Source organism: Loxodonta africana, chromosome 6, assembly GCF_030014295.1.
Source record: "Loxodonta africana isolate mLoxAfr1 chromosome 6, mLoxAfr1.hap2, whole genome shotgun sequence".
NCBI lineage: Eukaryota > Metazoa > Chordata > Mammalia > Proboscidea > Elephantidae > Loxodonta > Loxodonta africana.
In genome coordinates this window covers 75,851,761-75,872,028 of record NC_087347.1, presented here as the reverse complement: position 1 = coordinate 75,872,028, position 20,268 = coordinate 75,851,761, and the positions used below count along the sequence as shown (strand labels likewise).

The following is a 20,268-nucleotide window of genomic DNA, read 5'->3' as shown; positions in this document are numbered from 1 at the left end:
TGCTTTCTCCATGTATGATGTCATTCCACAACTCATCTGATCTTTGGTCATTAGTGTTCAATGTGTCAAATCTATTCTTGAGATGGTCTCTCAATTCAGGTGGTGTATACTCAAGGTTGTACTTTGGCTCTCGTCAACTTGTCCTAATTTTCTTCAGTTTCAGCTTGCATTTGCATATGAGGAATTGATGGTCTGTTCCACAGTTGGCCCCTGGCCTTGTTCTGACCGATGATATTGAGCTTCTCCATTGTTGCTTCCCAGAGATGTAGTGGATTTGATTCCTGTGTATTCCACCTGGTGAGGTCCACATGCATAGTTGCTATTTATGTTGGTGAAAAAAGGCATTTGCAATGAAGAAGTCATTGGTCTTACAAAATTCTGTGATGTGTTATCCAGCATCGTTTCTGTCACCAAGGCCATATTTTCCAACTACCGATCCTTCTTCTTTGTTTCCAGCTTTTGCATTCCAATCTCCAGTAATTATCAGTGCATCCTGATTGCATGTTCAATCAATTTCAGACTGCAGAAGTTGGTAAAAATCTTCAATTTCTTCATCTTTGGCCTTAGTGGTTGGTGTATAAATTTGAATAATAGTCATGTTAACTACCCTTCCTTGTAGGCTTATGGATATTATCCTATCTCTGACAGTGTTGTAGTTCAGGATAGCTCTTAAAATGTTTTGTTTTTTTTTAAATAATTTTTATTGTGCTTTAAGTGAAAGTTTACAAATCAAGTCAGTCACATATAAGCTTGTATACACCTTACTCCATACTCCCACTTACTCTCCCCGCAATGAGTCAGCCCGCTCCCTCCTTCCAGTCTCTTCTTTTGTGACCATTTTCCCAGTTTCTAACCCTCCCTACCCTCCCATCTCCCCTCCAGACGGGAGATGCCAACACAGTCTCAAGTGTCCACCTGATACAAGTAGCTCATTCTTCATCAGTATCTCTCTCCAACGCATTGTCCAGTCCCTTCCATGTCTGCTGAGTTGTCTTCGGGAATGGTTCCTGTCCTGGGCCAACAGAAGGTTTGGGGACCATGACTGCCGGGATTCTTCTAGTCTCAGTCAGACCATTAAGTCTGATCTTTTTATGAGAATTTGGGGTCTGCATCCCACTGTTCTCCTGCTCCCTCAGGGGTTCTCTGTTGTGCTCCCTGTCAGGGTAGTCATCGGTTGTGGCTGGGCACCATCTAGTTCTTCTGGTCTCAGGATGATGTAAGTCTCTGGTTCATGTGGCCCTTTCTGTCTCTTGGGCTCATAGTTATCGTGTGACCTTGGTGTTCTTCATTCTCCTTTGATCCAGGTGGGTTGAGACTAATTGATGCATCTTACATGGCCGCTTGTTAGCATTTAAGACCCCAGACGCCACACTTCAAAGTGGTTGAAATGTTCTTTTTGACGATGAATGCGTCCCCATTCCTCTTCAAGTTGTCCTTCCTGGCATAGTAGACCATATGATTATCCCATTCAAAATGGCCAATACTAGTCCGTTTCAGCTCACTAATGCCTAGGATGTCAACATTTATGCATTCCATTTCATTTTTGTCGACTTCCAGTTTTCCTAGATTCATACTTGTATGTTCCACGTTCCGATAATTAATGGATGTTTGCAGCTGTTTCTTCTCCTTTCAATTCATGCCATGTCAGCAAATGAAGGTCCCAAAAGCTTGACTCCATCCTCGTCATTAAGGTTGACTCTACTTTGAAGAGGCAGTTCTTCCCCAGTTGTTTTTTGAGTGCCTTCCGAAAGGGGCTCATCTTCCAGTACTATATCAAACAAGCTGACAGACATGTGGCAGCATTAAATATTAAGCAGGTATTTACCCACTCTGTTCAAGGCACTGATTCTGATGATAACTCATCAAAGCCCTTCCTGATACAGTCATGCCCTACCTCCTGAAAAAAAGATTGTATTATTTATTCTATGAAAAATTACAGTTGGAAAGTTGATCGTAAAACACATTTGTGCCTTAATTTTCCTAATAACGTGTTTAGTGCTTCTGTTCTATCTCCTAGTTCATTGCATGGTACCTGGGGTCTTAAAAGCTTGCAAGCAGCCATCGAAGGGATAATAATTGGTCTTTCTATTCCCCTGGAGCAACAGAGGAAGAAGGAGAGTCAGGAATAGGAGAAAGATAGAGGATGCGTGGCTCATTGCCTCCATGAACAACTGCCACCTTTGCCATGAGACCAGAAGAATGGCATGGTGTCCAGCTGCTATTACTGAACATTTTGATCAAGGATTCTATAGAAAAATCCTGGTCAAAAGGGGGGAAATGCAGAACAGAATTTCAGATTCTCATGGAATCCAGTCTTTCTGGAGCCATGGAGGCTGGATGAACTCTGAAACTATTGTCCTTAGAGAATTTTTAAACCTTAAACCAAAAATATCCCCTGAAGCCTCCTTAAAAGCAAATAATAGTTTAGCTTAATTAGTAAAAAATATTTGCCTTGGGCATTATGTTTTTTTAAGAACTACCTATAGGGGATCAAACTGACAACAGCGTCTCGAAAGATTAGATAGGAACCTTAGGGAGCAGTGAGTTTATGTTAATGGAAGAGGAACAACTCAGAAAAGGAGGGTGAAAATGGTTGTGCAACTTGAAGAATGTAATCAGTGTCACTGAATTGTACATGTAGAACTCGTTGAATTGATGTATGTTTTGCTGTGTATATTCTCAACAAAAACAGCAAATAAAATTTAAAAGAAAACACATTTGTAAGATCCAGTTGGTAGGTATTGCTCTGGTGGGATTCTGTTCAAACCTGATATTTTGGTTTATTCTGAATATCATTGGGATGAATCTACCTTATGCAACATGTATTTTAATTCACATACTATCTAAGCTAAAATTAAAGCTTAGCTTGGCTTTTGTTATAAATTATATATTAAATACATATTTTTATATTAAAGAGAAAAGGTGTAGCTGAACAATCACAGAGGATCTATATTTATTTCAGATTAAATTTCATAGCCAGCCAGAAAAAAACTGCCCCGTTAAATAGATAAATCTGTATTTAATCATGCACATCTTATTACATGGTTGAAAACATAAATAGAGAATCTAAGAAAATTTTAGTTGTCTTTGAGGGAAATATGAGATATAACTTTCAATAGTAATAATAATTAGAGTATTAACAAAAATAAGTTACTATTGTGTACATGAGTCCCAATATTCATAGACTGTGATAAACAGTGTTAAAGTTGGCACAAGGGGTAATCCACATCCCAATATAGTCAAACCCTGGGGATATATCAGACGCAACTTGAGCCAGAATAAAAGAGCACAGTAACAGCTTATTCTCGTTATCTCGTTAATAGTTGCATCTGCTTATCGCATGGCTTTTTTTTTTGAAGGCAAAATGATCATAGTCCCTTTAATCACTTGCAAAGACGAATTGCAGTTTGGTTGATTGGGTTGGGTTGTTTTTTGGCTTGAGGGAGAAGCAGGGGTGGCTAGTGTAGCCAATAAGCTTCACAAGTGTGTGGCTTTGTATCCCCTCAGGTACCTTACCCAGAGTTGAAAGTGAGCAAGTCCAGTCCTGGAAAAAAAAAAAAAAAATCATCAAGTAGGAAAATAGAGATCTTAAGGAACCTTTCTTTTGAGAACAGTGTGACTGACCTGCAAAACTGACATTTTCTCCGGGTAGTTTCATCCTATCCCCTACCTTCCTGCTGGCTCCCTAGTCTGCCTGACAAGTGGGATTTGCCAAAAGGCCCTATCTAGGTTGGGATAGGCAAAACTAGGCGACTTTTTCTTCTGATTCTTTTCTCCAGACTCAGCTGCAGGGAGAATGTGGATTGCATAAACCAGGCGTTTCAAACTTCTGTGCACACAAAGCCCACATTTTTTCCCTGTGGGTCCCATGTGTGGAAGATTTGTCTATCAGCAGACTGCATTTAATTAAAAAACTGTTTTCTGTAGTAGAAGTAAAGTACATCTTTAATGTGGACAGTGTTGGACCTTTGATCTCTTGGTTTTTTGGTCAAGCTTTCAAGCATACTTAAAGATATGAAGGGGGTAAATGTCTGAAGCAAACAAACCCACAGCATTCGACTTTTACTGAGGGTGGAAAATTGTACCTATATGTTATTATATAATGATGTATTTTATCATCTTTTCTAAAATGAATGACCAGCTATTTTTTCTTCCCATTTTTACATTTTAATTAAACACCTCTTTTGGATACAGACCAAGATTGGCAAGCAAACCTTATACCTCAACAACGCCAGTCTCTCTAAATGTAGCTAAGACATTCTCAGAAAAGTAAGTTGTAATTAATTTGTTTTTAGGCACATATTTGACAAATAGAAATCATTTTCAAAATTAAGTTGAAGGTATAAAGTTCTCTTAATATGCTAAGGAAAAATCCTAAAACTTACATTATCTACCCTCTCCACCAGGCGCTCCTTGGAAATTCTATGGGGCAGTTCTACTCTGTCCTGTAGGGTCGCTATGAGTCGGAATCGACTCGACAGCAATGGGTTTAGCATAAATATATTCCAGTGGAATATCTAACCTGACTAATCTTTATAACTTTAATAGGCACTAAATTAAATATCTTCCATTTCCAAATGATATTATTACATAAAGCAAAAATTTGAATCTTTCCTCAATTGTAACTAAGTTAAAGTTGAACAGTATCTTTCAGAGAATAGTAGTTATCTGTGTTTCTTAAATGGTCAGAGGCATTGTTACCATAAATAGTGTCACTTTCTGAAGTGGAAGTCAATAGATTATAATTGAAGAGGTGATTGAATTTTGGGCCTCCGATTCTCTGATACTATGACAAAGCCTACAGGAAATGGGCAAAAAGAGAATATGTATTTTACTATTAAAATAATGATTTGGTCAGTTCACTTCTAGGTGTTTTTCTGGCACGTTCACTTCTTCCAAATAGTAACATTGCATTTGTCTTCAGGCCATTGAGTATGTTGGCTTTCTCAATGTTTATATCATTGAAATTATTAAAAGTATTTCCAATTGTTCAGATAACCAGAACTATACCAGCCAAATTCCATTCCTTAAGGATATAGCTTAGTGAATATATAAATGCCATATTTCATAGATTCTAAAGCATACATATATTTTTCGTATTTTAACATCTCTTACAATTGATGGCATGCTGCTTGGCGCTGTTTTTTCTTTTATTGGTACATAAAACCGTGGTATATCTTATAATAAATAGATAATGATCTTATATTCAATGAAATACTGTAATTTGGGAGGCAAAGTGCACTGAAGCTCTCTTATCTAGATCAGATGTGAGCATATAAATTCTAATAATCATTCATGACAACCTGTGGCATAGTAGAAAATTTACCATGCTGGAAATACAGGCTCACTATGGGTCGGAATCAACTCAACAGCAGTGGATTTGGTTTTTGGTTGAAAATTCAATACTTAAGTGATTTCTCAACTTCTCTCAAGAACAGTTTCTTCTTGGATTCTTTTTTTTCACAGTTGGAAAAGAGCGGAAGGCAGAGGCACAAAAAATGTAAATCATCTTTGTGCATTTTTCATTTCTAGAGAGGGGTTTTGCTTTAGCAGCATATACAGGGGTGTGTGTGTGTCTGTCTGTCTGTCTGTGTATGTGAAGATTCTTATTTCCTCCCATAGTATTGAACAAGCCGTTCAGCCTATTTGCTAAATCAGTGCACAAGACCCACTAATTGAACTGCTAATATTCTGGATTCACATCTCAATGGGGGAAAAAAATGGAGCAACCATAATTTAGGGGGAAAATACTTTACATCTTTTTGTATCTTTCCATGCAAACTGAGCCCTGATGGCTCAATCAAATGCTAACTGAAAAGTCGGCAGTTTGAAACCACCAGCAGATCTGCAAGAGAAAGATGTGGCAGTCTACTTCCGTAGAGGTTGACAGCCTCGGAAATCCTGTGGGGTTGCTGTGAGTTGGAATCTACTCAACAGCAATGGGTGTGGTTTGAGTTTTATGCAAACTAGAAGTTGAAATTTTTTTTTTTTAATTTACAATTTCTTTTATCCATATTTCCACTTGGGGGCCAGGGAGAAATCTGTTCATGCTCTGTAGAGCTTAAAGGAGAATTTAGGGAAACTTTTCTTTTGTTGAAGCAATAAAATAACATGCAAAACTCTCAAAAGAAGTAATTAATAATATGTTCTTTGCAAAGCATGTTGATCCTCTTCCACTGTAGGACAATTTGAGTTTTCTTTGCCGTGGGAATGCACTAGAATTTATCCCAATTTTTTTTTTTTAAATTGTGCTTTAGGTGAAACTTTATAAAGCAAATTAGTTTCTCATTGAACAGTTTATACACAAATTGTTTTGTGACATTGGTTGCAATCACCACAATGTGTCAACACTCTCCCCTTCCACACCCCAATTCTCTATTTCCATCTGTGCATTTTTCCTGGCCCTTCCTGCCTTCTTTCTTGTCATTGCTTTTGGACAGATGTTGCCTTTTTGGTCTCATTATACATGATTGAACTAAGAAGCACAATCCTCACGTGTGTTAATTTTTGCTTTATAGACCTGTCTAATCTTTGGCTGAAGTGTGAACTTTGGGAGTGGCTTCAGTTCTGAGTTAAAAGGGTGTCCCGGGGTCATAGTCTCAGGGGTTCTTCCAGTCCCTGCCAGACCAGTAAGTCTGGTCTTTTTTGAGTGTGTGTGAATTTGAATTTTTTCTATGTTTTTCTCCCATTCTGCCCAGGACCCTCTATTGCAATCCCTGTCAGAGTGGTTGGTAGTTGTAGCTGGGCATCATCTAGTTCTTCTGGGCCCAGGCTGGTGGAGACCGTGGTACTTGAGATCCATTAGTCCTTTCAACTAATTGAATTTTTTAAAAACTTGGTAAAGGAGACATCTTAAAAGATCCTCAAGACCTCAGCAGATGAACTTAGGGTTCTTTTTCCCAGCAAGCCTGGGTGCTTGTCTTTGTGGACAGAGTGTACCACATGAGAATTCCTTGCCACAATGCATTATTTATCAGCATGCTGTTTCAGGCTTAAAGGGTGAAAAGGAAAGTTAATACATTTTTATTTTGGCTACTTATAAAGAAAAAATAAGCTATTTTATATTATTGCCAAGGGTTAATATTAGTGTTGGACTCTCTCCATGGTGTGGTATTTAGCAGTAGCAGGAATTGATTCACAAATTTCAAAACAAATCAACAACAAAAACCCAAGGCTAGTATTTCTTAACTGTTTTTACTCCATCATATCACAATAGTATACTAAGGACTGTCATCCAACTGATTGCTTATATGCTCTATGTTAGGAACTTTGAAAAGATACTAAGAATCTTGACATAATGACAAATTCAAGGTAGAAATAGAATTTTAATCATCAGTAAAAATTATTTTTAATACTTCCCCACAAAGAAGATACTGCATTTTAGCTAGTTTATTGTTGGTATGTGTTTATATTAAATCATGTTGTGTGTTGAATGAAGTGTGTGTGTTAATGAACTCGTATAATGCATAAAAAGAATTGTGACCAAGGGAAATATTCTGTTTTTCACTATCTGCTTTAACATTTAGGAGGGAAGTCTCTTCAGTGAATATTGAGTATAAAGCCACTTTAAAGAATAATGAAAATAGAGTATCATCGAAGAGTATTGGAAATAAAGATACATTAACAAATCTACAGTCTAAGCTGTGGTCGTCTTCATTCTTAAAAGAAGGCACAGGTAATATTATTTGTTTTATTTAATTCAGTAACTGCTGCTTACAATTCAGCCTTCCTTCACCATGACCTCTGGGATGTCAACAGCTCTGTAGGTCTGGAATTGGCTGGCCATGGGAATCAGTAATTTTTTTGAAATTTGTGCACCAGATGATTCTGATAGGCAGCCAGGTGTGGGATCTATGATATACATTTCATAAAATGATAGTGATAGGTTATTAAATTCTAGAATGAGTTAAAGTACCTATGAAAACATTAACAGGTTCCACTCATTCAAAAACTATTTATTGAGTACCAGACACTGATTTAGAAACTGGATACAGTAGTTGGCAAAATAGGTAAGGTCTTTACCTTTACGAAGTCTACATTCTAGTGAGAGATAGACAACAAACTATTAAAAAGAAAAAACAAATATTTTAGTTATCCAGTGTTCCTATAACAAATACAATAAGTGGATGGCTTTAACAAACAGAAAAATTATTTTCTCACAGTTTAGAAGGCTAGAAGTCCAAATTCAGGGTGCCAGATCCAGGAGAAGTCTTTCTCTCTCTGTCCGCTCTAGAAGAAGTTCCTTATTTTTTTATTTTTCTTAAATATTGAGTGAATATTTAAGAAAAAATTCACTTTATTTTTTAAGTTCACATTCATTGCATTTATTTATTTTCTTGTTGAGAGTATACACAACAAAATATAAACCAATTCAACCATATCTACATGTACAATTCAGTGACTGATGATACTCTTTGAGTTGTGCAACCATTTTCACCCTCTTTTTCTGAGTTGTTCCTCCCCCGGTAACATAAACTCACTGCCCCCTAAGATTCCTATCTAATCTTTTGAATAGCTATTGTCCATTTGATCCCCTATAGATAGTTCTTGAAAGAGCATAATGCCCAAGGCAGACATTTTTTTCCTAGTTAAGCTAAACTGTTATTTGCTTTTAAGAAGACTTCAGGGGACATTTTTGGATTAAAGTTTATCTCAGAGCAGTAGTTTCAGGGGTTCATCCAGCCACCATGGCTCTAGAAAGACTGACTTCCATGAGAATTTAAAGTTCTGTTCTGCATTTTCCCCCTTTTGACCAGGATTTTCTTATAGAATCCTTGATCAGAATGTTCAGTAATAGAAGCTGGACACCATCCTGTTCTTCTGGTCTCATGGCAAAGGTGACAGTTGTTCATGGAGGCAATTAGCCACACATTCCATATCTTCCTCCTATTCTTGACTGTCCTTCTTCCTCTGTTGCTCCAGGGGAATAGAAAGACCAACTGTTATGCCTTAGATGGCCACTTGCAAGCTCTTAAGACCCCAGACACTAAGCAGTGAGCTAGAAGGTGGAACAGAAACACTAAACACATTATTAGGCCAATTAACTGGGATGTCCTATGAAACTATGACCCTAAACCTCCAAACGAAGGAACCAAATCCAATAAGGTGTTTGGTTGTACATAAGCAACCTCAGCAACTACTCTTTTTTTTTTGTCATTGTTGTAAGTATAGCTACTATATAACTTTGGCCAATACAGCTTTTTACAGGTGTACAACTTCTTGACACTAATTACAATAATTGGCTGTACAACCCTACCCTTAATTTATATGTTTTTCATCCTGTTAACCACTCTTCCCCCTTCCTTCCTATACCTGGTAACTGCTAATAAACTTTGGTGTCTGTACATTTGCCTTTTCTTGTCTTTTTATGTAAGTGAGGACATACAATATTTGTACTTTTGTCATTGACTCTTTCACTCGGCATAATGTCTTCAAACTCAATCCATGTTGTAGCATGTATCAAGACTTCATTTCTCCTACTAGCTGAGTAGTATTCTGTTGTGTGTATGTACTATATTTTGTTCATCCACTCATCTGTTGATGAGCATTTAGGTTTTTTCCACCTTTTGGCTATTGTGAATTGTGCTGCAATGAACACCTGGTGTACAAGTCTGTATTGAGTCTCTGCTTCCAAGTCTTTTGGGTATATACCTAGGAATGGAATTGCTGAGTCATATGGTAGTTCTTGCTATGAGTCAGAATCGATTCAATGGCAATGGGTTGGGTTTTTTTGGTTATGGTAGTTCTATTTTTAGTTTTTTGAGGAACTGCCATAGTTTTCCACAACAGCTGTGCCATTTTGCATTCCCAACAGCAGTGGATAAGGGTTCTCATTTCCCCACATCCTCACCAATATTTGTTATTTTCTGTTTTTATCTCAGCCATCCTAGTGGTAGTGAAATAGTATCTCATTGTGGTTTTGATTTGCATCTCTCTGATGGCTAATGCAACATGACTAATATTGAACATCTTTTCATGTGTTTGGTGTCCATTTGAATGTTGTCTTCAGTGAAATTTCTGTTCACATCTTTGCTCATTTTATGATTGGGTTCTTTTTGTTGTTAGTCCTTGTCTCTTTTGAGTTTCTGTTTCTTGGTGACCGTCATATGGCTTGGCATCTCTGTTTTCCCATCTCTGCTTGCTTGCTTGCTTATTTAATCTGTTTTATATTATCAATATAAGTATCAATCAATATCAGAAGAGATTAAGACACTCCCTACACTAATTCTGTCTCATTAACATAACAAAGAAAACCCATTCCCAAATGGTATTATAACTACTACCCATTGCCCTCAAGTTGGTCCCGATTCATAGTGACCCTACAGGACAGAGTAGAACTGCCCCACAGGTTTCCAAGGCTATAACTCCTTACGGGAGCAGACTGCCACATCTTTTTCCTGAGGCATGGGTTCAAACTGCTGACTTTTTGACTAGCAGCTGAGCACTTAACCACTGCTCCACCAGGGCTCCTTAACACTACAGGGGTTAGGATTTACAACACGTTTTTTGGGGGGATGTATAACATTCTATGCTTTGACCTCCCAAAGTTTACGTTCTTCCCATGTGCAAAACATACTCACCCCATAACATCGTCTCAAAAGTCTTAATCAATTTCAAGTCCAAAATCTTGTTTTCTGAATTATCTAAAATATGGGTGAGACTTTAGATGTATTCCATCCTGGGGCAAAATTCCTCTTCATCTGTGAACCTGTGAAATCTAAAATACAAGTTATCCCTTCCCAAACAACAGTGGTAGAACAGGCACAAAGTAGATGTTTCCATTAAAAATGGGAGAAATTGGGTTGAAAGAAGGGATAATGGGCACCATGCAAGTCTAAAACCTAGCAAAAGAAACTAATGTTAACACTCAAGACTTGAAAATAATCCTTTTGTCTCTGGGACTGTCTGGGCAATGGCCCTACCCTCTAGAGTCTGGGTGGTGGCCATTCCCTCTAGATTCTGGGCGGAGTCCTCTGGGCCCTGGGCTTCATCCGCACCTTCCAAGCCCACTGGGATGACCACCCTGCTCTGTTGGCTTTGGGCGGCCCTGTTCTCCTAGTCCAAGTCATGACCCCACACCCTTGGCCCTGGTAAGCTACATTCTCCTGCCCCTTGGGCATGGCAACCCCACCCCCTCAGCTTTGGGTGGTGGCCCCATCATCTTGACCTTTGGGCATGGCAGCCCCACGCTCCAGAACTGAGTTGGCGGAGATCTGACTCTGAAACCTAGGAGGCTGTGATTGCACCCATTGAAACTAAGGCAGCCCTGCTTCCTGTGCTCCTTCCAACAGTTCTGCTAATTTTCAAACTGCTCCGGGGATGGTCCTTTTCTTTTCTTGGAGGACAACATATGTAGCTCCTTTGGTCCATTTCCTGCCTGGAGCATTCCAAGGGGCAAACAGCTTCCTTTCCTTTCATCCTATCTCCGCCTCCTTCAATCTTAGCTCACGGGTTTCCTGCTGTGGTAGTTGGTTAGATCCATTAGTCACAGGTTTAATCTCTTTAACAAAAGATTTTGTAGCCATGTCCTTGGTGAAAATTCTAGAACATATATTGTACAACAGAATTTTTCAAACCTTTAAGTTTTATTTTTATTTTGCACAGTTCATTTTTAAGTCCACCTCTTTCACATTATACTATAGATGGTAAAGAAAAACCACACAGCCCTTTTAAGATCTTGCTTAGAAATCTCAGCCAGATACCCGAGTTCATCCCTTAGAAGCTCTACCTTCCACCAAACATTTGGACATAAGTCAGATAAATTCTTTCCCACTGCGTAAAAACCCTCCATTGTCCAATCACATGTTCGTTATTTCCTTCTAAATCCTCACCAGAAGCACATTTGATGAATACATGTCTAGCACATTCTGTTGGTGGCACCATGAATTCACTAAGATGATAGAGATTTTTACTGTGGCTCTCCTCACTTCCTTCTGAGTCCTCAGCAGGATTGCCTTTGGCGTCCATAATTCTATCAACAGTCTCTTCAAGGCAATCTAGGCTTTTACTACTAAAAAACACCTTAAAATTCTTCCAGCCTCCACCCATTACCTAATTCCAAAACCACTTCCACATTTTAAGTGTTTTAGAGCAGCACCCTCATTTCTCAGTACCAAATTCTGTCTTAGTTATCTAGTGCTGCTGTAACAAATAGTACCAGTGGGTGGCTTTAACAAACAGTTTATTTTCTCACAGTTTAGGTGGTTAGAAGCCCTAATTCAGGGTGCTAGCTCTAGAGGAAGACTTTGTCAGCTCAGGAGGAAGGTCCTTGTCTCTTTTGAGCTTCTGGTCCTGGATAGTCTTCATGTGGCTTGGCATCTCTCTTCCTCCATCTCTGTTTGCTAGTTTGCTTGTTTAATATTTTATATCTCAAAAGACTTTGATTTAAGACACACCTATACTAATACTTTTTATACTAATACTAGAGACCTGGTGGCAGTTGGAATCTACCAGCTGCTCCTTGGAAACCCCATGGGCCAGTTCTGCTCTGTCTGACAGGGTCGCTGAGTCTGAATTGACTCGAGGCAACAGTTTTTTGTTTTTAATACTAATGTTGTCCCATTAACACAACAAAGAAAACCCATTCCCAAATAGGATTTTAACCACTACAGGGGTTAGGGTTTACAACACATATTTGGGGGCGGGGCGGGGGGGGAGGGACACAGTTCAGTCCATAACAATAAATAATAGAAAATAAGCAAAATAATTGCAGGTTGTGATGAATGGTATAATTTAAATAAAAGACTCCTGGGGAGAGGACCACTTTGTATCTGTGAAATGAATGAAGAGGTTCTCCTGGCATCACATGAACTCCCTAACTCTCTATTATGACCTTCTCCTGATGACATCAGTGTGATGAGTCAGTGAACAGGCTGGGTACACACTGGAAGATCAGGGTGGTTGTGAGCTGATGGAGACCATAAATGAAACAGAGGCAGGTAGATGGCCTAACAGCCCAGCCATCCTACTCTTGGAAGTACTTGGTATCCCTTTTCAGGGTAGCACTTTATTTCAGAGTCGGGAGTTTTTCCAATTTTTTTTTTTTTCCGGACTGTGTTTTCTTAACATTTTCATCTCTCCAGCTCTCTGAGATTTTCTCATTTTCTTCTTCCTCACACAAGTTATTCTACGTTATTTAGAGTAGCTCATGGCAACACTCTCATCAAAGAGGGCATCTCACAAGACTTTCCAGGCACTCAAAATCCTACAAGAAAGGGGTGGGTGTAATATAAGTTCAGTTTGAAATTGTGAAAGACCTCTATGAAGCCAAAGGAGTCAGCAAGCTCACCCACCAGATCAGTGTTTCCCAAAGAGTTGATTTTAGGAGACACATGGTAATTTTTTTTTTAAGATAGTAGTAGTGTATTATTTTAACGTATGTTAGAAAAAAAGTAATTGAATATGGTTAAGAATATGGACTCTGGAACCAAACTGACTTCCAGATCTACCATTTACTAGCTGTCAGGTCGGGCAAATTATTAAACCTCCCTGTCCTTCAATTTTCTCATCTATAAGTGGGAATAAAAATAGTCCCACCCCATTTGAATGCTGAGAGAATTAAATTGGTTAATATATGTAAAGTATTCAGAAGAATGATGGCATATAGTAAATTTATTATTATAATGATTATTAATACATCCATCAGTTTCATGGCTGATGATATTTATGATCCGGCAAAATTGTGTAAGTTCAAAAAGTAAAGGGATTCAAAGAAAAATACCAAATAAATAGTATAGGCGATACTCAGAAATGGCAAAATGGATAAAGATACTATGTACTGAAGTTTGAAAAATGTTCCAAAAGATTGTGCCATGGAGATTTTACCTCTTAAATATTTCTCTAATCTAGACCCTCTTCTCCATCCCTGTTACCACGGCCCCTTATCATTTACCACATTAATCATTTCTCATCTGGACTTTTTAAAGAGACCTCTAACCTCTCTCCTTGCTCCCCATTTTTGTCCCCCCTCAAAAATACTTTCAACCCTGTGTTGAAAGTTTTTTCAGAAATGCAGATTTGACCTCACGTTTTTCCTGCTGAAAATCTTTCATTAGTATCCAACTTATTCATAAGATAAAGACCTAACTCCATGGTTGCTGACTCACAAGACTCTCCATTATCCGGCTAGCTCCTATCTGCCCATCCAGTCATATCTGCCACGATTTCAGCCCCAACTTGGCCCTTAAACAACACCAAAGTACTTGGAGTGCCATGCACACACACTTGTTTCTGCATTGGCTCATGCTGTCCCCTCTCCTTGGAGAAACTCTGGTCTACTCACAATGGACAGTTCCTGACTACTCCTGAGACTGGGATGAGGTCCTCCTTTGTTCTCCCATTTACCTAGTGCACATCTCTGTCACTGTACTTCCATGCTGTTTTATAATTACCCATTGCGTTTCTGATTCCCCAGTTAGAGCGTGAGTGTGTACCCTTAGGTCAAGGGCTGTCTGTTCACTTTTGTGTTCCTGGGACTCTGCATAGTGCTGGGCACCGAATGGGCAGTCAGTAGTGCTTGTTCTTTATTTTGCTGTCATCTGTGTTTGATCATAAGTACTATGGGTTGACATTATAAAAAATCATTTGAAATGTTATGTAACTTTTGGTTATATCCAAAATACTTTAAGTTTATCTCTTCTTAGTGTGCGTGTGTGTGTGTGTGCATGTAGAAAAAGAGAGAGAAATGACTTTATTCTCATATATCCAAATATTGACTGAATCGCTTAAGAAGAATTATTTTTTAGCCTCTCCAGTCTTACTCCTAACTTTTCAAGCTCTTTATTTACTACAGCATTTACCTTTCTGTAAGACCAACTTGGGAAATATATTTCTGGAGATAGATTAAACAAAACAAAACAAAACCCGTTGGCATTAATTTATTTTTGCCAAACAAAATTATTTGCCCTTTATTAAAATTTCAGGTACAAAACAATTAGCACTAACATCAGCTCAGAGATATTGCTGGAGGTTTTTCCTCTGTCATTGGCAGTTTTGTTACCTTTTTTTGGAAACGGAAATGAGCTAAGTGTATTGCAGGGCTCTTTAGTCATAAAAAAAATAACTCCAGAGCAGAAAGCCATATGTTAAACATGTATATTATGTCATAACTTAGGAGTAACCATTTTTAATTTCTGGACTTTTCAGTGTTTATTGACTTAAATTATGCTATTTTATTCTGTTTTAGGTACAGTGGGCAAAGATCCGATCATTGCAAAACAGGAGAAAAATAACAAGTATTGCCTTCAGGACACTAATGATAAATTGTCAGAATCAACAGATGACGATGGGGAAGATGATACCAGTGACAAAGATGATGAAAACAGTAACCCTAATAAAGTTACTCGTGCCCCATTAGAGTTAATGGCCGAAGTAAGTTTTACTTGTGCATTATAATTTAAGAAATCTAAAAATATGTAAATAACTAAATTGTATACAGCCTTGAAGACAAAAAAAAAAAAAAGTGAAAAGGCTTGCCCACATACAGATGCTTACCTGGCTACTCATCTTTCTTGCTACTTTTGCCAGGTGAGAGGTGAAAGATAACTCTGAAAGTGACATACAGGGTTCTGGTAAGGCAGAGGCAGAGTAAGAGAAGCTTTGGTATGAAACTCTTAGGTGACCTTCATTGAATACTGTCCACATAATTAGCACCATGCTAGTTGCTGGGGATATAGAGGTAAATAAGGCATGTCTTTGCCTTTGAGAACTAACAGCCACACGTATATATGCAATGAAATACATGCTAGAAAAAATATTTACAGTGTTCTCCAGGAGCAGGGAGGATTAATTGATGGATTGGGAAAAGAAGAAGGAACAGGGGATAAAGGGAAGATTATTCGAGGAAGAGATGTGAGTAGAGGCTTAGAAACTTGAGAGAAGATGGAAGTGAAGGAATTCATCTGGTAAACAAGTGTAAAGGGTGTTCTTGGTATAGGGACAGCATGTGCAAATGCACTGAAGCCTGAAATATCACACTAAAAAATATACCTAAACATCTACTGTTAATTCTGTGGAGAACAAAACAATTTTGCCTCACCGGTTGTGGTATTACAGCCTACCTTCACCTAATATTGTATACTTTCATATATGTTAAAAGAACCTCATAACAGTACACTTTCATTTCCACCTTCTCATCCTTTGTAATATTGTTGTCATATATTTCTACATATGTTATAAGCCCCACAATATGTTATTTTTAAGTGGTCACTCACCTGTTAAAAATATTTTTAAAAATTGGAAAACAGTCTTTTTTTATTTACCTGCATATACACCATTTCTGGTGTTCCTCATACCTTTGTGTGGATCCAGATTTCCATCTGATATTTTTCTTTTTCCTGGAAAATCTTCTGTTAATATTTCTTGTAATGTTTTGTGATGGTAATGGATTCTCTCAGCTTTTGCTTGTCTGGAAAACTCTTAAATTTATTTTCATTTATTAAAGATAAGATAGCTGGGCATAAAATTCTTTGTTGACCTTTTTGTTTGTTTTTTAATACTGCAAAAAATTGCTCCATTGTCTAGTAGCTTGCATAGTTTCAGATGAGATGTGTACAGTAATTCATCTGTATATAATGTGTCGTTTTGTCTGCCTTTTAAAAAATTTTTCTATCATTTTTGGTAATTTGATTATGCTGTGTCTTGGTGTGGTTTTCTTCAGGTTTTCTCTATTCATTGAGATGCTTGAATTTGTTTATAGTTTCCATCAGGTTTGAAAAATATTCAACCATTAATTCTTCAAAAATTTTATCTGACTTCTCTTCCTCCTCTTCGTCTGGAATTCAGTTACTCATGTTAGACCACTTAATATTGTCCCAAAGGTTACTGATAGCCTGTTTACTTATTTATTAGGCTTTATTTTTAGAGCAGTTTTAGGTTTATAGAAAATTGAGCAGATAAAATAGAGTTCCTATATACCTTCTCTCTCCTGCACTCAGTTTCCCCCATTATTACATCTTGCATTATTGTGGTACATTTGTTACAATTGATGAACCAGTATTGATACATTATTGTTAACTAAAGTTCATAGTTTACATTAGGGTTCACTCTTGGTGTTGTACAGTTCTGTGGGTTTTGCAAATGCATAATGTCATGTATCCACCATCACAGTATCATGCAGAATAGTTTCCCTGCTCTAAAAATCCCCTATGTGCCACCTATTCATCCCTACCCCCACACCCCAACCCCCTGGCAACCATTAACCTTTCAACTGTCTCTATAGTTTTGCCTTTTCCGGAATGTCATATAGTTGGAATCATATGGTGTATAGCTTTTTCAGACTGGCTTCTTTCACTGAGCCAAATGTATTTAAGGTTCTTTTATATCTTTTTTTTTGCCTTGATAGATCATTTCTTTTTATTGCTGAATTATATTTCATTGTATGGCTTTACCATGGTTTGTTTATCCATTCACCTTTTGAAGGACATCTTGATTAGTATTTGGGAATTATGAATAAAGTTGCCATAAACATTCATGTGCAAATTTTGGGGTAGATATAAATTTTAGCTCAGTCAGGTAAATACCTAGGAGCACAACTGCTGGATCACATGGTAAGGTAGGCCTATGTTTAGCTTCATAAGAAACTGCGGAACTGTCCTCCAAAGTGGCTGTCACCTTACCTTCCCTCCAGCAATGAATGAACATTCCTGTTGTTCCACATCTTCCCCAGCATTTGGTATTGTCAGGTTTTGGGATTTTAGCCTTTTTTTTTTTTTTTAAATAAGTATATGGTGGTATTATATTATTGTTTTAATTTGTAATTCCCTAATGACATGATGTTTAGCATCTTCTCATATACTTCTTTGCCATCTGTATATCTTCTTTGGTGAGGTATCTGTTCATATCATTGGCCCAGTTTTTAATTGGATTGTTTGTTTTCTTATTATTGAGTTTGAAAAATTGTGTATTTTGAATACAAGTTCTTTTTTTTTTTTTTTAATCAGATACATGTTTTGCAAAAATTGCCTCCCAGTCTGGACTTTCTTTCCATTGTCTAGAACTTCTATTTAAAATTTTTAAATATATATCTCATTTCTCTCCTCATCGTGTTCATGTTTTCATCTGTTTTCTTGAACATATGGTATATATTTATAATGACTATTTTAGCACTTTGTCTATTATTCTATCTTCTTTGTCAGTTGTTTTTTTCTATTATTTGAGTTTTGTTCTGCTTATGGTTCGTAGTTACCTGCTTCTTTGCATAGCTGGTAATTTTTTACTGAATCCCAATCATTGTAAATTTTATGTTCCTAGATGGTAGTTTTTTAAAATTTTTTATTTAAATGTTGTTGGACTTTATTCTGGGGTACAATTAAGTTACTTGGAATCAGGTTTCTCTTTTTGAACTTTGCATTTAAGCTTTGTTAAGGGGGATTCAAAACAGCCTTTATAGTATAGAGACACTGTTATAGTAGAGATACGATAAAACCCTTATGCAGATGCTTCATAATGCTATGTGTATTAGGAGGTCTTTCAAACTGGTTGGTGGGAACCTGAGCTCTTTTCAGCCCTGTGTGAGGTCTGGTCATTGTTGTGTCTACTTATTCTAGGGATTCTTTGCCCACCCTCAGTTTCTTCACACTCATGTGCAAATCAGTGCCAGCCAAAGACTTACTGAGATACTTTGCAGATCACTGGAGCTCTCTTTCTCTCTTCATGCAGCTGCCTTCTCTTTGCAAATTGTAGCTACCTTGGCCTCTCTGGACTCCAAATTCTGTAATTTCAACTCAGAGAGATCACTGGTCTCTGTTGGGATTCTCTCTCTCTGTCTACAGCCTGGAAACTGCCTCTAAGTAGTAAGTTGAGGCAATTGTAGGACTCACCTTGTTTGTTTTCCTTTTCTCTGAGATCGCTGTGCTGTGATACTTATTGCCCAGTGTCTGAAAACTGTTGTTGCATACATTTTGTCCAGTTTTCTGGTTAAGAAGGAAGAGTAAATCTGGTCTCTTTCACTCTGTCACTGCCAGAAGCCTCAATTCGATTTTTAGCTCATAGAGAATGCTAACATGCTTGCTTTCTTAGGCAGTTTAACCCAAATGCTAGCCATGGAATCGTATGAGAAAATCAGAAATATTTACTATTTTTTCCTTCTATAATAAAGCAGATGTAGGAAATTTTGAAACTTCTCTAATTGTATAAGGTGCTTTTAACAAGAGAAAAAAATTGATACTAAGTGTTGGAAAAATTTCACATAACTAATCTTTCCGTTGACTATACATCTAAATCATTCATGAATTATGGAGCATTCAAAGGCCTTATCTGCCATAACCAAATTGCCTGAGTTGCTCATTTGCTTTCTCTTCTTTTACTTTTTTGACATTTAATTATAAAAGTAATCCATGAATTCGTTTTCATATAAAAATTCAAACAATATAATCCTGAGAGTATGACCCCTGGACAACCTTTTAGTTTAGTAATGAAGTCACTTCTGAGGTTCACCAGGCCCATAAAACAAAACTAGACTAAAGGGGCACACCAGCCCAGGGACAAGTACTAGGAGTTAGGAAAGCTGGTAATAGGGAACCCAAGGTTGAGAATGGAGAGTTGACGTTTTGTGGGGTTGTTAGCCAATGTCATAAAACCTTCATCTAAAGTACAATTTAAAAAAAAGACAAAGAAAAAAACATTTGAACAATATGAGTTTGCTTATTTTCATATGTTGTGCTGTCCCTGTGCTAAAGATCTTTTGTTTTCAGAACGCATCCCATTTTTATTTTGAAAAATTTCAAACCTAGAGAAAAGTTGAACAAATAGAACAAGAAACACCTGTATACTCTTACCTAGATTTACCACTTATTGACACTGTGCTAGATTTGTGTTCTCTCTCTCCTTTGATTGATAAGGTGTACACACATGTATATTTGGATGAACTATCTGAAAGTAAATTGCAGAAATCATAAACTATCTCTCCCCTAATACTTGAGCCTGAGTCTCCTAAGAATAATTTAATTCTTCAATGTAATGGCTATGCCATTATCACCCCTAAGAGAATTAACACTAATTCTGTAATTTAATATAGTCCCCAGTTTCATATAGTATCCAGTCCAAATTCAAGTTTCCAGTTTGCCTTTAAAATGTTTTTTTGTTGCTCAACTTTTTTTCCTATTCAGGATCCCATCAAAGTTCACGTTTTATGTTTGGTTGTTAACCATCTCTTTATTTTGAATGTCACAAATAACTTAATATAGGACCAAAAGTTTTTAGCCTTTCTTCAGGTTAATTTTTGTGGTCTTAAATAATTCTCTTGAAGGACTTTGGCTAAATCTTCATTGC

The 20,268-nt window shown here is 37.4% G+C and overlaps 1 protein-coding gene across 2 annotated transcripts in view; it reads left to right on the top strand.

Moving 5' to 3' along the window:
• The window catches only part of ERICH2 (glutamate rich 2), a 52,434-nt gene that overhangs the window by 10,796 nt on the left and 21,370 nt on the right, over positions 1-20,268 (top strand). Inside the window, exons 5-7 of one of the 2 annotated variants that reach the window (XM_023543057.2) lie at positions 4,195-4,269; positions 7,527-7,675; positions 15,185-15,369. In XM_023543057.2, the coding sequence (XP_023398825.2) occupies positions 4,195-4,269; positions 7,527-7,675; positions 15,185-15,369 (409 nt within the window). The remainder of the gene's footprint in view (positions 1-4,194; positions 4,270-7,526; positions 7,676-15,184; positions 15,370-20,268) is intronic. The other variant, XM_064287012.1, reaches the window with a different exon arrangement.